The sequence below is a fragment of the Parasteatoda tepidariorum genome, chromosome 4, assembly GCF_982258835.1.
Source record: "Parasteatoda tepidariorum strain Cologne lab strain chromosome 4, Ptep-v5.0, whole genome shotgun sequence".
Lineage (NCBI taxonomy): Eukaryota > Metazoa > Arthropoda > Arachnida > Araneae > Theridiidae > Parasteatoda > Parasteatoda tepidariorum.
Window position 1 is genome coordinate 54,086,436 of NC_141758.1, and position 22,298 is coordinate 54,108,733.

The window sequence follows — 22,298 nt, forward strand, 5'->3', positions numbered from 1 at the left end:
AAAAGCTTTGACAAAATTAAATAAATGGTGACACATAAATTAAATCGAATACATTCTTTTATAAAAACTTATTCCCATTCTATTTTTGATTTATAATAAAATTTTTGTAAGAAGACAATTGAATTTAAATTCCAGAATTTAATCTTAGAAAACAAATTTTAAAGATATGAGAACAGATGGAATTAAAATAAACCAATCTTTTTAGGTAAAAAATCGTCTGAAAATAGTTTATTCCATCGTTAAACAGAAACGCGGATTATCGTCTGCCAATTTTCGCCATAACTTATTCTTCGATGACGTCCAAACGACAACATCTTTAACTAAAAAACAAATGAAACAAGAGATAAAGTAAAAGGGAAAGCATTTCGATATCCCTTAAATCCGAGACACGTGTTACACGACCCTCAAAGCAACCTTGTGGCTTAGTTAAATCTGCCGCGGGGTTAACCTATATAAACACCTCAACTTCACTTGAATTTGGACAATTTCGACCGGTGACTTTTGATGACGACCATAGTGGAGTGGAACTAAGAATATTCCAGAATTTTGTTAAGAATATATTAATTAGCTTTTCGCTCGAGTAAAAAAATTAGAAGAATTGGTTTTCAGTTCATAAAGAATTACTTGTCACTAGTGTTCTACAGATTCATTGGTAAGTTTCTTTTGATTAGTTAGTACCATTAATCTAAAATATTTCAGAGTTATGTTCATAGAATTGTGATCTTTAATTTTATGAAAAATATTTATTCATTTTTAGTTAAAAATGTATAATACAATATAACATGCTTTAATTTTTTGTTATCTCATTGGTAATTTTTATTTCCCTATCAATCAGTAGAAGTTAAAATTAACAAATTTACTTTTATTTTATCAAATAATTAGCTTTTTATTATTTATTACCACATTTTTCTTCTTTTTAATTTCATTAAAAGAAGAAGAAAAAATATATTTTAAAAAACCCTTTAATTTTTACATAATTTAGTAATATTATCTTCAAAGTATAATTTGATTGATACTTTAATTATTGTATATCATGTAAATTTTATAATTTTTTATTTTTATTTTATCAAATAATAAGCTGTTTATTATTTATTACCACATATTTTTTCTTTTTAATTTCATTAGACGAAGAAAAAAAATTCTATTTTAAAAAACCTTTTAATTTTTGCATAATTTAGTAGTTTATCTTTAAAGTATAATTTGATTGATACTTATATTATTGTACGCCATATAAATTTTATTAAAAAAAAAACAACAAAAAAAAAACTCATATAAATAGAAAAGATATAGACAGGCCCTCCTAAGTTATGGCGGAATTCTCTAAACGTTCTATCGACGGATTAACCAATTGTTCTTTTTTGTTGTTGTTTTTTTTAGTCTGGTTTAGTTTTTGATAATTTCTTATAATCAACAAGAGGCTGACTGAAAAATTTCATATTGATGAATTCCTTTTCTCTGTCGAATTTGCATTAAAAACAAAAGCCTATTTATTGTTAAATTTAATTAAGTGATAAACATTTTTTCGGTCGAACTTTACCCTAATAATTTTCTCTTCTTCCAAATAGCGAGCTGGCCCATTGAAGAAAATATTTTACCATTATTATTTTTTCTGCTATTTGGGTTTATATTGCTACGAACCAACTTTTTTTTTTACTATTAAAATTTATGCGTAATAACTTCTTTTGCTTCCGTATTTGATTGAATAGATGCGCGTAAGCAGAATTGCTGTATAAGTTCGATTTTGTCTTTTCACGAATTTGATTTTTGTGAAAGGATCTGTTTTTTGACGAATACTTAACGCTGCCATAATTGAAAGTAGTATTTCATTTTTCTCTCCATTTAACTTTAATTCTTCCAATCACATGGATTTCTGAATTATTTAGAATACAAAGTATTTTTTTAGCCAAAAATGTAAACTTTTTTACATTGTTTACTGTTTACTTATTGATACATTAAATGTTACGCAGAAACGTTCGAAGTTCTTAAATAATTACCAGGAAAAAACTCCAGACTTTCAAATTGGGTATTTTTTGTTATCAATCGTAATGTATCGTTCGTTTAAAATGAATTATAAAAAAATAAGAATGGAATATAAAATTTGAAAAAATTTTCAGAGGTTTTTTAAATTGACAGTTAGTTTAGTTTAAAGCAAATTTATAGAGAGTTTATATCATTTGCAAGGATTTAGATACGCTTTCGCATATTTTAATTAAAGTTTTCTCAAAGAAATGTATGTTCATCGCTTTCTGAGACATAATAATTTGTTCGATTTTTAACAGATTCAACTAAAAGTTTTAAAGAAAGTATATAATTAACGTTAAACAACACAAATATATAACATATAAATAACACATAAAACCCATTTAGTATAAAAACACACTATCACTTTTTCATGAATTAAAGAAGTTATCGCAAACTTTAAATGGCATTTTTCCTAATACAAAATATGGGAATCTGCCTCTCGTATGTCTTTTACTTATTGCTCAGAGTTTCTCTTTATATAAAATAAAATAATAAAAGCAGACTCCCAAAAATGCTTTTTTTATTACTAAATCTTCTTTGTTTCATAACTAGTTTAAAAAAAAAGCTTATTTATTAAGGTGCTTAGCAAGTATTGACAAAGCATCAAGCGTATCAATATGCAAGCATTTTTCAGCATCACGCCGTCCTTAGATATTTTTGCATTTCTCTATTTTGTGATGTATTTTGTATTTAAAATTTATAAGGCGATAGTTGGGCTTCTTAGTTTTGTCAAAATTAGATTTATTTATGGAAAAGCACTTTAATTTAATACATAAAACAGACTAATGTTTTAATAAATACGAGTTTCATTGTGCAAAAAATTAAGTTAACATATTTGACATTGGTATCAAAATTCAACGTTAAACTGTTATTAAAATATCTATCCTAAAAATTCCCCATAAATTTGAAAACTATTTTAAACATAAGGTGGGTTTTAAATAATCATTTTCTATTTTTTAAAAAAAAACAAAAAATATTCAAAGATTTTTTCTCGTAATCAAGAAAGCATTGATACTCTTTACAATTAAAAATTAAGTTATAATTTCTAGAATAAATATTTTCATATCTCTAGAATTTTTAATTTTAGTTTTTATATTAAATGTCGGGGTATACTGACACTACATTTCACATTTTTCAAAACATTCCAAAAAGTGTTCCTTTTAATTATAAAATTAAATTTGACTTTTTAATGAAATAAAAAAACTTTAGAGATATATAAGCTCATTAATCTCTCGTTATACTGTAAAAATGGTGAAATTCGGCATTAAATTTTGTAAATGGCATGATATCGAACTATCTCTGCATTTCGATAGTCTTACCACTATGCTAATGCTAGTTAAACCCCTTAAGAAGTCCCTTTCCTCTACACTGAATTCAAAATGAATTCACTCAATTCACTGAGCTTTCAAAAGAAGTAGACTGAAGTTTGAAAATTTTAAATACTTATTAAAACAGTTTCATTTAATATACACAATGGTGATACTATAATTGAAAAATACTGTATGAATTGAAAATTGCAAAATACTATATCGTTATGTAATTAGAATGGTAAAAGTATGGCTTGCGTTAATTTAAAATTTTAGTTGATTTTTTCTAGCAAAATTACACATATGAAATTCTGCAATCAGTATTTTTTAAAAGATATTTAAGAATTATTTCATTTGTATACTTTTAGATCGTTTGATTAACTATCTTTATTTTTTAGAGACTTATATTACTTGAATTGCTTGGCATTATTCGAATCAGTTTTTGCTAGTTTAAATAATAATAAAATTATTTTTAAAAAAATCTAAAATCAGACATACGTACGATATTAAACTACTTACTTAAAATTACTAACTTCTTAATTTTATGATTTTAAAATGTTGAGAAAATATTCATATTGCAAAAATTACCTAAAGTTATCATTGTAGCGACAACATTATTTTCCATCTCTTTTATATGGTTTAGTATCATCAAATGATACTGTATCAGTAAGGATAATTTTACACCTAATTAGCAGTATCTTTCTGGATGAATTTTTGTTCTTATGTTTGTTAAGAACAAAATTCATCGAGAATATTTATACATAGCGCATGCATAAATTCTCTTAAAATATTGTGATAAATTGCATTTTTATTATGATATATTTTTCAAATTATTTTTCAGATTCTCAGTTTGTCTTGAACGAACCAAGTATCCCAACTTGATGTTTGATAATTCGTCAGGACACACCGATTTCAAACCATTGCGCTTCAATGCTATGAGTGATCGTTTCTTAAACTACAAATTATATTGCTTTTTACATTTCCAAGGCCGAATCCGGACTAACCATATTCTCAGTTATATCTCCCAGTTTTTATAAGGCTGGTAACGGTTAATCGTCGGTGTCTGTTAGCCTCAATTTTATCTGTTTTCTTTCGAAGAATAGCCTGAGTTTACGCACAGCCTTAAATCAATTAGTGAGAGAACTTTTTCCTTGGATATTGAGTACAGTTGACAAATTTCTAGATTCTCGCAGATTTTTTTTTGTTGCTGATTATTTGAAGTATTTTTATTTTGTTTGAAAATGCCTATCCGAGTGTCTGCCACCCTCGCTGATCCACCCCAGCTTCAAAGACAAGAGAAGAACAATAGGAAGAAATGGAATGTGAAAGCATCAAATTGCTCCACGGGTACAGTTAACACCATCCGTAGATTGATTGAAAATATGAAATTGGTTCCGAATCCTGAGAAGAAAGTCATTTCGTTATCAATAGGTAAGAATATTTCCTCAGTTTTTTTAATATTAAAACATAGGAGAGAGAGTGACCTTTTTTGAACAAGCATCAACAAGTTAGTAATAAAAAAAGAGGAAAAAAGAATTTTTATATGCTAGTCATTTTATAATTTTTGATATGGCACCAATCCTCCAACATCATGAAAGTTAATATATTAACTTTTGCTCATTGCTTTAGGCATAATTAACATCGTAAAAATTGAAAAGCTAATCAAGTATGAATTGGCCGTTTGGAGCACCGGAAAAATTCTTCTGATTTTGTGAAAAGTTGAGCCAGTCCATTGGAAAATGTGATAGAAAACGATGTTAATATTATTATTATTATTTTTTGCATAAAATACTTATAATATTCTCCGATAAACTAGGCACTCCTTAATAATAATGAAATATACAACTTAAAAAAAATGAATGGTTTGGGCCTTTGAGGTAAATTAGTATGAACCGTAGTTTCCGAAGCTTTTAGATTGTTTTTTGCCCCGATTCGGGCTTGCAATTAAAAAAAGAAGGAAAAAAATAACAGAGTTTTAATAATAATCACCGTACACTGAGAAAAAATGTATGGTCAAAACTACTATAATATGGTAAAATATACCGTGTTTCTGGGTCTATGGGAACATCGAAAGTCTTAGTAATTTTTACCGGAGCGCTTTGGTTATGATTTTTGGTAAAATTTTTAGCAAGATAAGTAATTTTAGAATAATATTTTCTCTCTGTATAATCTCGTTCACGTCGAGCTGTAGCTGCAAAATTATAGAAGTTTAAGCAAGTAATAATTCAAGGTTAAAAAGGGAAGATACTATCGTTATAAGCTGAAAACAAGAAATTTCTTACTTCATGTTCAATCGTGTATTGAAAACATGCTTTAACACATGCTGACCTGCAATAGAAAAATCAATGTAAGCAACAAGAAAATTAAAATCAAGATTTTTATTTATTTGGCATTTTTGTTTAATTAGCTACAAAAAGTAGTTAAAAAAATTATTTTTTCTTCCAAAACCCAATTTTTTTAAACAGCAATCTATATCATATATGTATTATATCAGTACTTTTTTATATCAGTATCCAAATATTATAGCATTGACAGCATTAGAAAGGGAAAGAAAATAGTTGTCAAGTCACTTTTCACGAATTCTATCTTGAAGCACTAATACTATGATTTTATCAATTCATATACACGAAAAAAAAATTCTGGTAAAATTACCGTACTGTTTAGTAATGACATTTTTTGTAAAAAGAACAATAATAATGTTTAATAATGCCAAAACTTACGGTTTTAGACTATTCCTTTGATAATTTTTTTCGTTCATATGGAAACCGTTAATCAGTAATTATGGTTTTTGAAATTATAGTTCTTATCGCCATAAAAAATACAATATAAAAAACGAATAAATGATATTTGTACCATGATCTAAGCTATCATGATAAAATTATCATATTATATTATTTTTTCTAAAATTTATCACATATTATAAAAACAATATTTAATTGATAATTTACTAAAATCATTACCGAAACTCTTCGGTAAAAATTGCAGAGCTTTTTAGCGTTCCTATAGAGTCAGAGGCATGTTAATTTATTCTGGTAGTTTTTACCACACTTTTTTATCAGAGTAACTACATCATTAATTCATCATTTAATTAAGTTTAAATAAATTTCGCCTCTCTAAAGAATAATAGGTATTCAAAAGAATGCTACTTAAAAAGAAATTTAGGAAATAGTTGGAGGACATTGATTTTCGCAATTCTTTGTTGAAAATGAGTAGTATTTTATTCACTAAATTATGCCGAAAGCTTGATATTGATGTTTAATCAGCGAATTACGAACGCAATCAGTTAATGTTACATTGCATGAGTTTAGTTGCGTTTTCAGGGTTAAAACATTGTTTGAAGGTTGTGTCAGTAATTTGATTCTATAAGTACTGTAAAAAAATTACTTTCGCTTTCTATTTCTTGAGATTTTTGTATTATTATCTGAATCACGTTCGGATTTGTATAATTATTAGGTAGTTAATTATCTCCTTCGCAACTTGTTTTCGTATTAACTAATTAAAAACACAAATGAACTTGATCATGTTTGCTGTTTAGAAAGGATAACACAAAGCTTGCGAAGAACGTAAACATTTTATTATTATACTGTATGCTAGCTGAATACTCGATCTTCGTATGGAGTAAATGAAATTGTAAATAACTAATGAATCGTTATAAATTAGAACAATTTTTATTAAAATAACGAGTTCAGATCATCAAAAGCAAACCAATTAAGTATCTGCGTTGTCAATTGCTTAGTAAAGACATACAGGCAGAAAAAGAAAACCAAAAATATAATTTTTATGTGATAAAATTACAGCAAATGCTGTCCAGTATATTAGACACTGTGTGTTATTTAAACTATATCTAATTTTCTTTCATTTCATTTAAAGTATTTCTATGTGGACTCAAATTTAGTTTTATACAAATACGTCTCAACAACGCAACTATAAACAAAATAATCATGTTGCTTCCGATATTTTTCAAAATCGGGATTCGATGAAGTATTTTTCTCTTAAATTTTCAGCAACCCTAATTTCACATTACATTATCATGCAAAATAGTATTTCTTGAAGTTGATTGCACGATTTGTGGTTCAACTTGACAAGAAGAACAGTTTAATTCAAGACATTTATGTTATAAGTAAAGGTATGAATTTTTTTCGAGCGTGCTAATTACAAAATGTATGGAATAATGGAATTATTCAGCCCTATTACCATTCATGCAAATAAAACTTGAAATTTTTTTATATTTTATTTAACGCCCAAATTCTTTTTTTACATCGTTAAAAACTTCGGAATTGGTTGTACCAAGATATTGTTTGAATTTGCTGCAACCTTAATTTCACATTACGTTATCATGCAAAATAGTATTTCTTGAACTTGATCACACGATTTGTGGTTCAACTTGGTAGAAAGCACGGTTTAATTCAGCACGTTTATGTCATGGATAAAGGTACAGATTTCCTTCGAGCGTGATAATTACAAAATATATGGAATAATGGAATTATTCAGATTGATCTCTATTACCATTAATGCAAATAAAACTTGAAGTTTTTTTTATATTCCATTTAACGCCGCAATTCTTTTTTTTTTTTTTTGCAGTGTTAAAAATTTTGGAATTTGTTATACCAAGATATTCTTTAAATTTGCTGCAATCTTAATTTCCCATTACGTTATCACGCAAAATAGTATTTTTTGAACTTGATTGCATGATTTGGGGTTCAACTTGACGGGAAACATGGCTTAATTGAACATCTTATTATGGTTTCAGTGAGTTTACACAGTATTAGAGGCAAAGGTACAGATTTCCTTTGAGCCTACTGATTACAAAATTTATTGAGTAATGGAACGCACTCACGTTGTACCCAACACCATTCACGTGATTGAAACTTGAAATATTATTTTATTTAACTAAGCGTCTCAATTCTTTTTTACATTCTTAGGAATTTCGGAACTTGTTGAATCAAGTTATCGTTCCAATTTTAAATTACCTTATCGTGCAAAATGCGAAAAGTGTGCCAAAGTATCGGGCAGTATATCTTGCCTTGATTATATAATTTATGGTTCAACTAGACAGATTACAAGGTTTAATTTAACACCTTATTATGGTTTCAGTAAGTTTTCACAACATTATGGATAGAGGTGCAGGTTTTCTTAGAGCTTACTAATTACAAAAATTATTAAACAGTCGAATTAGTTTATTATTATTCAATAAATTTTTTGATTGAATATGTTTTTTTGATTATTTTACATGCGGTTTTGCGTTTCATTTTAGGGGATCCAACAGTTGCCGGTCATCTCAAACCATGCGACGAAATTTTACAAGCTGTTGAGAAAAGTATGAAAAGTTTTAGATATAATGGATATGCACCAAGTACTGGTAAGCATTGTTAAGTGCTGTAATTAAAAGATTACTACATTCGTGTTTGCGAATATTCAAATTTTTTTTTTATCACAAACATTAAGAGAAAAACTTTCTACTGCATTTTAAAAGGACTTTGAATTACAATTTTTTCTTTGGGATGAAATATTAACAATTTCACGCAAAGTCGTAAAGATGCTGAGGATTCAAGTCGTACTGTTTATATGAACAAAAGATAAACTTGTTAATTTAATAGATAATTTAAAGTTAAATTAATAGATTATTTTATAACACATGATGAATTTAAATTATATTTTTCTTACGGCCCTGGTACACCAATTGAATATAGATGTAAATTTTTATTCGAAAATAACTAAATTACTCCATTAAATAAGAACTAATAATGCAGTTAAATAAAATATTGTAACAGGCAATTTTTATCGCGCTCCATCTAGTGTCAATAAGAACATTTTACAGCCAATTGGTGTCCAAGTTCGGGAGGGGGACGTTTTCTAAACTTTATGTCTCTTAAATTTTATGTGTTTTTTCGTTGTTTTCTGGTATTTCATTTTATACCTGTTTTGTCTTTACTTATTTTATGAGTTTTAATGAATAATTAGATAAACAATCGTAGACGTTTTTTTTTAATCGAAGACCTGTTACAAAATAATATATTTTCATAAAATACATTTTTTTTAAACTTTGAAGTTTTAAAACTGATTGCATTCTTTAAATTGGACGGAAAAATAAAATTTCACGCAATTATCATTGAAATTTAAACCTTTTTTCAAAATAAAGTATTATAATCACACTGTTCTCTGTTCTTATTTCAGGTCATTTAGATGCTCGTGAAGCAGTTGCACAATATGCTACTCTTCCAGGTGCTCCTATAGAAGCAAAGGTATATTAAAAACTTACCATACTTTTAATATATTTGATACTATTCCGTCAGATGAGGCAAGTAATTTCAACTATAAATCTATTGTTGTTATTTCATAATTTTTTTTAAAATAGTGACTATCACCAAAATAAATAATAAAATGAAATAAAATAATAAAAAATAGATAAAAGAAACTAACGTCCGTCTGAAAAGTACCAAATATATATTTACCTATTGTTACACTATTACACTAGGTTAAGTTAGTACTAAAATAACTATAAATATCTCCCAATAAAAGTAAGATCAAATTAAGCGAAATTCATAAAAGAAGGAATCGGAGGATGCACCGAAGGAATTTCGGATCAAATTACGGGATAAAGTATCTGTACTTCAGGTGCACCATCCGTCCATTTTTACCGTAAAATATTATAGCGTAATTTTTACCGTAATATTTAATTAGAGTGATGCAGTGATTTTTAGGTATTTATTACTGTAAAATATCGGTATATTAGATTTCTTGTTCCGTTTTGTTCCTGGAAAATGGATTTTACGGTAAAAAGTATCGGCACCCTGAGTTCCGGTACTTCTTACCGTAATTTGATCCAAAATTTTTTACAGTGTAAACTTTACCTCGTTTAGTTTTGAAAAAAACGCGCTTTAAAAGCATTACTCCAAGCAAAATAAACATGGCTTCAGATAGCTATCAAAACGGAATTCAAATTGGCAAAACTTGAAAAACTATCGTATTTTATTAAATGTCTCAATCCAACGTCTTTTTTTCCCGAAATAACTGAAAGTTAACCTAAAACTATCTCCATAGTATTTGAAGGTATAAATACTATTTGACTAAATACCACAAATGAATTTATTTCAGTGTTTAAACTTTTAACATATAATGTATTTTCGACTACCGCAAACATGTATGCTCAATAAAAATGCCTTCTTAGTTGTCAAATCATACCGATATACTTCCTCTTAGTGAGGTATCTAGAAGTGTGACTGAGACCTTCATTGCAATGTTGACCCTGGCTCGAACACATTGTCATGCGAAACCTGTAATAGTCAATGAACCTTTTTTATTGACCTTCTTCCTAACTATAAACATTGGGCCTTTTTTTGAGATATGCTTGCTAAAAAGTGAAATCAAAAGTTTAATCGATATTTGAGGCACGTTCTATGTCAGAATACTCCTTGGTAGAACAGTTCCTGTGTTCCTGTGTTCATAGTCGGAATTTATTTTAAACAATTTTTCAAGTAATAAAATAATCACAAGCCTTGGGAACTACTTCCTTCTGTCATACATTTTGTTACTTGTCAGACAAACCTTCGAATAAATTCGGTTTCGTTTATTTATTCAGCATACTTATGTTAGTTTTCGGAATATTTTTACGCTTTACAAATATAAATAATAAGCATCTGACAAAGTTGCTGAATTCTTTTCATTTAGTTTTTAAATATAGATGCCCGAACTAGCAGTTGAACTTAATAAATTGATTGTTATCACTCAAACCGTAATATTGTGGCTGTTAATGGCAATTAGTTGTTTACTTTATTATTTCACTTTAAAATGAAACGTATTCTGATTGATTGCTGCAAGTAACTGATTGATCATTGATACATCTTCAGTAAGCAGGTATATATATATAATCTCAGAAATCTGAAGGAATACGTATAATTTCGTAAATAAACAATAAAAAGAAAATGTTTTAAGGAAAAAAATATTTGATTAGTAAAAAATTTGTTTTTTACGATTTTTTTAAATATTGTTTTTGTTATGTTTGAAAATATACCTTAGAAACTTAAAAAGTCCTGAAGTTTTGAATTTTGATTTTAAAACTTTCAAGCGAAACATTAGATTTAAAAGTAAAGTAACTTTATAAAAGCCAGCTTGTGCTAACGTTGTGGTAAAGTTTGAGTAGACAATTATGTTTTAATGTAAAAACAATTATGTTTTATGTTTTAATGTTTTATCTTGGTATTTAAAGCTGAGTATAAAATGTTTTCTGGTCATAACAAAGGAATAATTCAAACACACGTATATAAGACCTATTAGTTGGCCTGTTATGCTTTTAATTATTCACAAAGTAAATCAATATTTTAAAAAATGTTGCCTATTAACTTTCACCATAAACCAAGTAGTATAATCTTTCCCAACGGGCGATGGCTGGACGATACGAATTCCGCACCGGCTCGCAATGACCGCAGTGTTGCAGAGTAATATCCTCAGTGGTAGACGGATCATGGATTAGAGTCCCTTCGCCTTTAGGCTAACCATTGGAGGTTTTCGTGGTTTTCCTCTCGATGTAACTTAAATGTAGGTTAGCTCAATCAAAAGTCATGCACAAAGGCATGTTTGTCCCAATACTTGCTAGAGGAGTACCCTTTTCTTTTGGATTAGTAATAAATAGTTGAAATAAAATTAGAAAAAATATTTAGAATGAATTGGAATAAAATATTTGTCAACGATCATACAAATAGGAAGCCATAAAATGTATATGATTTAACAAATTAAAATTTTAGTTTTTCTTGAAAACTGAGGATTTTTTTTATAAAAAAATTAAAAATCATACAAATTTATCTGTTCTTTATTTACTTATTTGTAATATGCGTGAAGCTGCCAATCGATATATGTTTTTTCAGTATGCGTGTCACATCAGTTTATAATATATCGCTTCCACCATACTGAAATCATAAAGTATATTTCATATTTTTAATTTTAAAGTAAGCATTTAAACCAATTTTGTATTTATATATTTAAAACAATTTATAAAAAAATAGTAGATATTACTCTTAATTTTCTTTTTTCACTCATTTTTTAAAATCTTCTAATAAAACAAACACGAAGAAAGCAATTGCTTGATTCAGTTCTACATTCTAGAATGTTTACAACATTTTTATTGCATTTAATACGTGTTGTGTTATTATGATGCAGATATGATGAAAGTCGTAGTGTTTATAGCAACACTCCAAGGGAAGAAAGAAAAAAACTTTTTTTCTGGAATAAAATTCGCAAAGGCATGCATTCTTTTTCCGTAAGGTGTGCAGTAATCCAGTGACCTTCTCTACGTTTTCCATGCTTTTCACCGTTCGTAGAATCAACAAGATTTCAAAACAATTACGATACCAAGTAGTGTTTTAAAAGTAATAATTGTGATGTTGTTCGCCACAAATTTCTCTCTCTTTCTATCAAACTTAATAGGATTTAAAATTAACGGTTGTACTGGACAACAAAAATTTGATTCGAACCACCAAAAAATATTTATCACGTCCCTAGGTAACACTCGATGCAAAGGAATGGAATGCTGTTATGGTTTTTGACTTTCATTTCGTATTTTGGATGTTTTCAAACATAAAAGCTGGTAGATTGTTTACTTTATTTTACTTGACACTTCCTTTTCCTTAAATTATTTGTTTTACAAATGCCAGTCTATTTGCTATTTTGTCATTTGACTACGGGCTTTCCAATACTTTTCTCAGAACATATTAAGTCCCTCAAAGCAGAGCATTCGTTGAGATGAGCTGCAGTCATGTTTTGTCCAGTATCATATAAATTACACTGAGGTGAGTCAACCATGTTAAAACGATGCAAAGGGCCCGAATACCCTCTTCCTTAAATTACTTACTCTAGTTTTAAAATATTCTTCCAACTGTCTCTTTTGCTTATCAAGCAACATATTCATTAAAGAAATTTTCCCCTGTAGTACGATTACTTTTTAATTTTTCAGGATTCCGTTTTACGAGCCTGAGTTTTGTAAAACTGTTGAAGAGCAGAGATTACGGAACAATAAAATTATAACTAGTTTGTAATCATAGGTTTTAATGTTTTGCATTAAATGCAAAGGTTAGTTTATATAATATATACTAAAAATTCAATGCATTTAAAAAAGCTGAAGATCATGTTTTTGTTAATCACTAATAGAGGATATTAAAAAAAAAATTACAAGGAATTTTTCTAAAGATACTATCAAAAATGTAGACAAATTTTATCAACGAAAAGTTTGAAAACTTATCTAAGATATTGCTTCTGGCGAAGGATTTCTACTACTGCCGCTGATAAATGCTAATGTTTTTAATTCTTGGGAAAAAAACAGCAATTTTTAAAATTTACTTCCCAAACAACCTTGTTCATTCCCGAAAGTAAGCTGGGTTTTTATCCCACACATTCCACCATCAGGTTTTCCACCCTTTGTAACGTTATTGAATCACCTCAGTTGTCTCCTCTCACCAAAATTGTGTTTAATCTTGAAACATTGAAACAACAATCCAGGGATCTAGTAAATTTTAGTGGAATAAAACAGACATATCGATTTTCGTGTATAAGGTATTCCATTACTTTCTTTTCGAGAACATTCTAAGTCTTAGCTATAAATTGAATGGTTATTCAGAGCAGAAATAATATTTAGTGGAAGTATTATTTTGAGAGAAGATTAGTGGAGTACAACAAACATAACGATTTTCGTCTAAAAGGTATTTTATTACTTTCCTTTTGAGAACATTCTATGTCTTAGCCTTAAATTGAATGTTCATTCTGAGCAGAGAAAATATTATTTAGTGGAAGTATTATTTTGAGTAAAGATTAGTGGAGTAAATTCGGATTCTTTTCGAGAACATTCTAAGTCTTAGCCATAAATTGAATGTTCATTCAGAGCAAAAATAATATTTAGTGGAAGTATTATTTTGAGAGAAGATTAGTGGAGTACAACAAACATATCGATTTTCGTCTATAAAGTATTTTATTACTTTCTTTTTTGAGAACATTCTATGTCTTAGCCATAAATTGAATGTTCATTCTGAGTGGAGAAAATATTATTTAGTGGAAGTATTATTTTGAGTAAAGATTAGTGGAGCAAATTCGGATTCTTTTTGAGAACATTCTAAGTCTTAGCCAAAAAATTGGATAGTCACTCAGAGCAGAAATAATATTATTTTGAGTGCAACTCGTTAAAAAGACTTTGAGCAATTATTTGGATTTTTATTTGCGCAACTAATTACATGCTTGTGATTTCTTCTCGATGTAATAAAAAGTTTGATATTGCGTTAATGATAATGAGATTTTCGTGTGAAATATTTGGCAAATTTTTATACTTCGGAATTTTTATCGCTTTATCGTACCATTTTTTTTTCTCAGTTTCGAAATCCGAAAAGGTTTCGAACACATGCCTTGGTTAGGAATTCAACTATCTTATCTTGCAATGTGGGTAAAAGTATTGCGAAATGTGCTGTAGAGAGAACAAATCTCAAAAATATGATACGGTCAAAATTTTTGTTTTAACTGTACGACGTTTCCTTTCAGTTTCAGCAAGCGCTTAAAAAAAGATAAGCAAAATGTAGCACTTTATGCGTTTTCTCGATAACAAAAAGCACGTGACTTATTTTTTGAAGAACAGTTTTTGTTTCGAGGCGTCACGTGATCATTTCAGGTTTAAATAACTCAAGTTTGCAAAACGTGTCAAAATGTACTCTTGGAACATTTCCTGTTTACCTGAACTAATTTAAATATTTGAAATTCCTTAAAATGTTTTTAATCTTATAACAAACATAAAGAGGGTATAGAAAGTTCATTAAAGAGAGCGTCTATAAGACAAGTCATCTGGATTTGAAATAAATAATGTTTGTAATTGTTAAGTGATAAAAATGTGAAGTGATACCAACTCTTTTTGTCGACTCTTTGCAAACTATCTACGTCGCTTAACAAAGAGCCTACTAGACTCTCCAAATGCTATCGGCAGTTTGCAAAGAGCTGTATTTAATATACAGTGAGCGAAAAAAAAAACAGGACACCTTAATAACTGGTCTACTGTCAGGATTTTTATATTCTATTTTTTAATGATGTAGTGATCGGATTTAAATGTGCTAAGAAGCAATCTTAATGGTTCAATAGTATAACCTTATGTATGCTAACTTATTTATGAAGACGAAAACCTAAGTTAATAATTAAGACACAAAAGCGTACTTTCTCTGTATAAACATGCAAGTTTTTCGTCGACAGATTTGAATTCTTTACCCTTACATTTCGTGAAAATATAGTCCTTATAGTTTAGTTGGGAGAGGGGTCGATAGTTTGATAATGTTACCTCAGACACAGATCCGTATGGCATTATTTAAACCATCATCTTGACCAAATGTCAGCAATTTTCGGCAACCAAATATTTACTGCAATAATCAAGTGACGAATTTTCATCATTTTAAATTCAATATTGTGAGAAATTAAAAACTATGAAGACCATACCTTGTAAAGTAAGTAATACTAAAATAAAATCCTTCCTTTAACACTTTGACGCAGATGGGACACCGGTGTCCTTTTTATGACGCTCTACTTACAAGTAAAAGTATAATTCGATATTTTTTAATTTTACAAAAAAACAACAGTCGAATTGACTGAAAAAGTCAGTTAGATTATCAAAACTATACTTGTACTAAAATATAAAGTAAAAAAAGAGTAGTTTGAATATTTTTTTATTTGAAAATGTATGAATAACTGATTTGGTAAAGAAATTTCAATAATGAATAATTGTTTACATGAGAATTAAATAACTACAAATAAATGAAAATATGAGAAATTTTTGTTCGAAAGTGAGCCGTGTTTAGAAGATTTTACCTTTAACGCGGAAAGGGACGCCGGTGCTGTATTTCATAACCATAAATTATTAAAATGCTAAATATAATTTTTTTCCACTTATCTTGACGTAATTTAATACAAAATAATGCAAAAAATATAAAAAATAAGCTTAATAAAAATTCTGATTCAAATTGTTAAAATTAATGAAAATAACACCCATGCAACTATACAGGATTACACAGTGGCAATTAATAATAATAATAAATTCGCTTTTTTAAAGATTTAATCTGACGTGTGGGTGTCAAATTAATCTTTTTCTAAGGTCAGCCTATTGATATGTTAGATTTAAAAAAGAGTTAATCTTTTATCGACGCAATAGTATTTACTTATTTTGATCTTTATTTTCCATCATCAGATGTAATTTATATTTCGATTCTTTGTAATTTTATTGAATTTAAGCTGGCCGGAACATCTATTTCTAATTTGGATTATCTGATTAACGTGTTCTTTTTCGCTGAAAGCAATAATTTATTTGAATCAAAATGACGTTATACAAGAATTACGTAAAGTAGGCAACACACATGTTTTTTGCTTTTTGTACCAAATATTTCTTGATTTTTATGTTATTTTTACCTCTTGCTTTCACTCTATTTTTTTTCGTATATCATAAAAGATGAATTCGACTTTAACTGTTTAATCTTTTACAGAACCATTTTTTTCTAGTAATATTATTCTAAAATATTTTTCGGATTGATTTATAAAAGGAAAGTCATTTGGCTTATATAACTAACTTTATTTTTAGGACAATTTTTATGATCTTAAATTTGATTTTTAAGACAATTCTCTATGGGTGCGATTTTCAAAATTTTATGCAGTGTAAACAATTATACGTTCTTTTAAGAGCTAAACTCACTAATGTGCTCATAAATAATTGGATTTATAAATTACGTGCTTATAACTACAAATAACGCCCAAGAGAAAATAACTCCCCAATGTTAGCCTAACAAAATTAGGAAGAAAAAAACACAGTGACCGAGAAGGGCAAATCAGGGTATAATGCATTTCCCCGCTCTATTGAGAGGTGGTGAGAAACTGATCTCCTTAATCAGCATTCATGTGAATGAAACAAGACTTTAGGGAATCAAGATGAATTGATGGGGCTGAAGTGGAAAAAGTTTTGGCATTGTCGAAATTGAGTTTATATACAAGATTCCAACAATATGCAGCACTTAATGATTCTCGTATTCTTGATAACGGATATGTTTCCAATTTGTATAGTTTTGAAGCTAATGAAGTTTATAATCAAGTAATAACTTACCGCTTCAATTTCTTTTGATTATTTACCTAGCCAATAAGTTAGCTCAATTTTGATTTTCACAGAAAAAAAAAATAGTGTGTATTACCAGTGTGAAACATAACTCACGTTATTTTAAAAATTAACTATTACTTATAAACTATTTAATATTTATAAACGAATTGTATTTTTTTACTATTTCTTAAGAATTTAAAATGTGATGTTTTAGGATGTTATTTTAACATCAGGATGTTCCCAAGCTTTAGAGTTAGCAATCTGTGCACTGGCTAATCCTGGCCAAACAATCTTGGTTCCACGTCCAGGATTTCCTCTCTACAAAACACTTGCTGAAAGTATGGGTATAAACATCAAGTATTATTCTTTATTAGTAAGTACACACTTTTGAATTTTCACTGTGTCATTCTACTGATGTTGCTTAGGGTAACTTAATAAATAATCAACTATTAAATAAACTAAATATTTTGAGAGTAGCGTGGAAAAAGACATTAATCATATTACTGTGAATAAAAAAATTTCTGAAGAATCTATTTATATTTATAAGAATCTATTAATATTTATTAAAATTATCAATTGATATTTATTTAATTGATATTTAATAAATAAACTAATTAATTAATTGATATTTAATAAATAAGTAAAAATTTTCTGAAAGAATATTTTAAAAATAATAACGATAATATTTTCTGAGAGCCGGGTTGACTTTAATTGATACTTACGTACTTCCTTTCGTATTTTTTGACAGAAGTTTACTCCCGAATAATCAACTGTATATTATAAAAATGCGTAAAATCCTACCAAATGTTAGTAATATGACTTTATAATACTATGATATATGGTTTTATAATACGATAATTAAGGCCTTTTTCCACCTGAAACTGTTGTGAAAAGAAATATTTTAATTAAAATTTATATCAAAAATTATTTTGCATTATAAAAATGATCATCACATATGCTCATGAACTTTAGTTCAGAAATGCACTTTTTTTAATTTTTATTTTATGGCTGTAAGGTTTGTTTAAGGAAATCGGATGTTTGCTGAATCTAAATTTCAAATTTTTATATATTTATTTAATTCATTTTTTTCAAATTATAGACTAAAGACCAAGTTTACTTATTCATATAGATAGTTATATTGCGAATGTAGATTTTTTTAGAATGTACCTTAATTCAGTGAGCTGTTTACTTAACTATGTACTGTTTTGATTAGAAATGAAAAAGCTTCAAGTAAGAAAATAGGATAAAAATATTTTGGATACATATTACGTTGTTAAAGGATATTTCTTAAAACAGTAGTTAAGCGTTTTATTTTTTCAATTTTTTATTTAATTTATTGAAAATTTAACAACCTGTATACTATAGTTTTCACTGCTTGTAAGATATTTTTATTTGATAATTTTTACATAATAGCATCATATTTAAAAAAAATTTCTACAAGATAGAATTATAATTAATTAAACTCTGTATTTTTTTATTAAAACAATTTAGAGTTGATCAATCTAAAATATTTTTTGTAAAATTTTAAAATTATTATTAAGATTTCTGAATTGTTTTAAATATATAATTATTACTTTGAACGAAAAGAAAAAACAACAACTGATCTTCGTCTTTATAATAACACTTAATATGTTCTTCTAAAAGAATCTCAAATCAATTGAATTTAAAATCCAGCTTTACTGAATTAAACCAACTATTAATTTTAATTGAAGATATCAGTAAAAACTAATTTTTGTTAAATTACTGTAATTTTCTTTTTTAGACAAATCCTTGAACAATTCGATTTTTTTAACAAATAAGAAGTAATGAAATTGTTCGAAGAAAACTGCTAACAGTTCAGTTTTATCTAAAATATTTTCCGTTTAATTTAATTTGTAGTATATCAATTTTAGATTTTCAACAACTTATTTGGTTGAATTTGTGGCTAACTTACCAAGCGAGACGAATTTTCGAGAAAAAACCTTTTATTAAAATGAATTTCTCATCTGCATTGATAATAAATAACAGATTATAAACAGGTATTCAAATTTATAGTCTTGTTTTTTGTATTTTAAATTTTCAGCCTGAAAAATCTTGGGAAGTAGATCTTGCTGATCTTGAACATCAAATATCTGTCGATACGGCTGCTATAGTGGTCAATAACCCATCTAATCCCTGTGGTTCAGTCTATAGCCGTAGACATCTGCAATCTATTTTGGAGGTAGCAGCTCGTAACTATGTCCCCATCATAGCTGATGAAATTTATGAACATTTCGTAAGTACTCTCCCTTGTTTAATATTTATAATTTGATTCGAATAATTGCGATTTTGGCGCTTGTGAAGTAAAGCTAATTACAGCTACCCACCTTTTTTTAAAATTTAATTTTATTAAGCAAAATAATATTAATGATGAATAAATATATTTATTAAAAGTGAATGATGCAGTAAAATAAATAAATAAATGAAGTTATGATATTAATAAATTGTGAGAATTTAATAATATAAATAAATAATATATATTGATTAATAAAGTAAACACAATGGCACTGGTCCGGTGACAGAGTTATAAAAAAATATATCAATACATGAACATTATTCGAAAGCCAGTTTGAATAACGTTAGCTAAAGAGAAAGATATGAAAGACTTTGGTCAATATAGCCTCAACTTTGCCAAAGTATGTTCCTAATTATTGTTTCTAGGTGGATATTTTACACAATATTATTCCAAAAAAGCGCAGTACTTTGATTGCAAGGAAATAATGTTTTTAATTACTGAAAAAAGCTTTTGAAAACGAACTCCAAAGCAATTTAGACACGTGGTTTATTATTATATACGTAAATCGATATGCGTTCATAAAATTCTGATATTTGTAGATTTACATTGCACTAATGAAACTTAATAATTTATTTTAATCATAGCTTGCAATGTAATACAATAATTTTATTAGACCCTTTTGTAGTATTATGTTTCAAACATAAGGTTTAAATGGCGTGCATTCATTATAGGTAGGAAATATTGTTTGTTTTGTTATGACCACGTCACCACAAATAGAGATTTTATCATTTAAACGTTTTCAAGTAAAAAAATATATAAAAATAAATATACGTGGTCATAAGTACTTTCAAATCTGAACACGTATGAAGGAAGTTAATAAAAAATGCTCCAAACCTTGAACTCGAGATGCGCTTATCGTCCCAAATAACTTACTTTCTCTCACCTTTGTTCGGAATACTTACGAAGTATGGCACTTGTAAGAACAAAAATCATTTGATCTAGGGGTTTCCCACTTGCATAATTTCGTTTAACGGGAATAATAATTAAATATACCATTCAAAGTATAATTATTAATTGATATAAAACTATGTCTGTAGTAAAATTAGTTGGAAATGAAATTATCTGTAGGGGAGAGTGGGGTCAACTGTAACATTTTTTACTTAACTATTTTTAACTAACAAGAAAATCCAATATATTATTAGTATTAATTGAGAGACAAGTAACGTAGACTATCCTCTACTAGAAAAAAAATATCTTATTTTAAATGTTATTATATTAGTTATTAACAATTTTTGACAGTCGTGTACTTGCTACAATTGTCCCGACTTACGGGGTTAATTGTAACAGTTCATAAATTCAACTAAAACATAGTTAATTATACATATTATCATAGTTGTGATAGATTTTTTTATTGATCAAAATAGTAGTGATATTTTAGGAGTAAAAATAATAATGAGCAGAGACCTAAAGGGTTAAACTTTTAACTTTATGGTGTTAAAAATTTTAATTTATGCTGTGAAAGGTGACAAAAATAATGCACATGTAACATAATATAAATGATATAGGAAACTATTGGTGGTTCTTAAAGAGTTAAGTAATGGTTTGTAAACATAAGATTATTTATTTTCAGCTGGTACAATCATCCCTTTACCTATTGTTACAATCGTCCCCAAGACACCATTTCAGCTTCATTTGTTAAAAACAATGCTAGTTAATTAACAAAACTAATCTTTTTTTTGGAAATGTTAATTAAGGTGTCCACTTACATATTCGGTTAATAATTTTTATTTGTTTAAACAAAATTACTTTGTTACAATATAATATTCTAATACCAAAAAAAGTACTTACGTAGATTGAAAATATATTTTTTGTGATGTAACTCTTTCAAAAATACATAAAAATGGTTGCCAGCAGGGGTGTACTTGTAGATTTATTAAATACACCTTGTGCGCTACCTAGGAACCAAATCTAGAACCCGACACTCGAAATTTTTGCTCTGTTACAATCGTACCCTGTTACAATTGACCCCTCTCTCCCCTAGTAAAATCAGTTGTGAATAAAATTATTACAAATGTTAAACTTATAATGTAAATATCAAAGCATTTTCGATATTTTAATACTAGTTTTTTTGCTAACAGCAATTTGCGTAACTTCTTGTTACCTAATATCTAATGTGCTGAATAGTATTAAGTATCTCTTAAAAATTATAATTTATGCATTTTTTCTTGTTTGTATGCTTTGACAAATCGATTGTCTATAAATATAATTATATATACTTCAGATCAGAGAGGTTAATTGCAATATAAACTTAAAAGAAAGATAAGAAATTCGATTCAAGTAAACTTTTGATTTACAAATATCTTATCAGAGTCTAGTATATTTTGATAAAAGTAACTTTTTGACTTTCTGATATCTTATTAAAGTCTAGTGGATTTTGATAAAAATAACCATTTGACTTACAAATATCTTACAAGAGTCTAGTGGATTTCGATAAAAGTAAACCTTTTGAGTTACAAATATCTTATTAGAGTTTAGTGGGTTTTGATAAAGGTAACCTTTTGACTTACAAATATTGTTTGATTCTAAAGGATGCATACACAAAATGCTAAAAATAAAATTTATAATT

General features: G+C 27.7%; 1 protein-coding gene across 1 annotated transcript in view; it reads left to right on the forward strand.

Moving 5' to 3' along the window:
- Nucleotides 1-479: 479 nt before the first annotated feature.
- LOC107440345 (tyrosine aminotransferase) overlaps nt 480-22,298 on the forward strand; it is a 40,707-nt gene continuing 18,888 nt past the window's right edge. The window contains exons 1-6 of the mRNA XM_016053251.4: nt 480-652; nt 4,171-4,760; nt 8,584-8,688; nt 9,504-9,571; nt 17,633-17,791; nt 19,481-19,672. Of these exons, the coding sequence (XP_015908737.1) occupies nt 4,571-4,760; nt 8,584-8,688; nt 9,504-9,571; nt 17,633-17,791; nt 19,481-19,672 (714 nt within the window). The 5' untranslated portion in view covers nt 480-652; nt 4,171-4,570. The remainder of the gene's footprint in view (nt 653-4,170; nt 4,761-8,583; nt 8,689-9,503; nt 9,572-17,632; nt 17,792-19,480; nt 19,673-22,298) is intronic.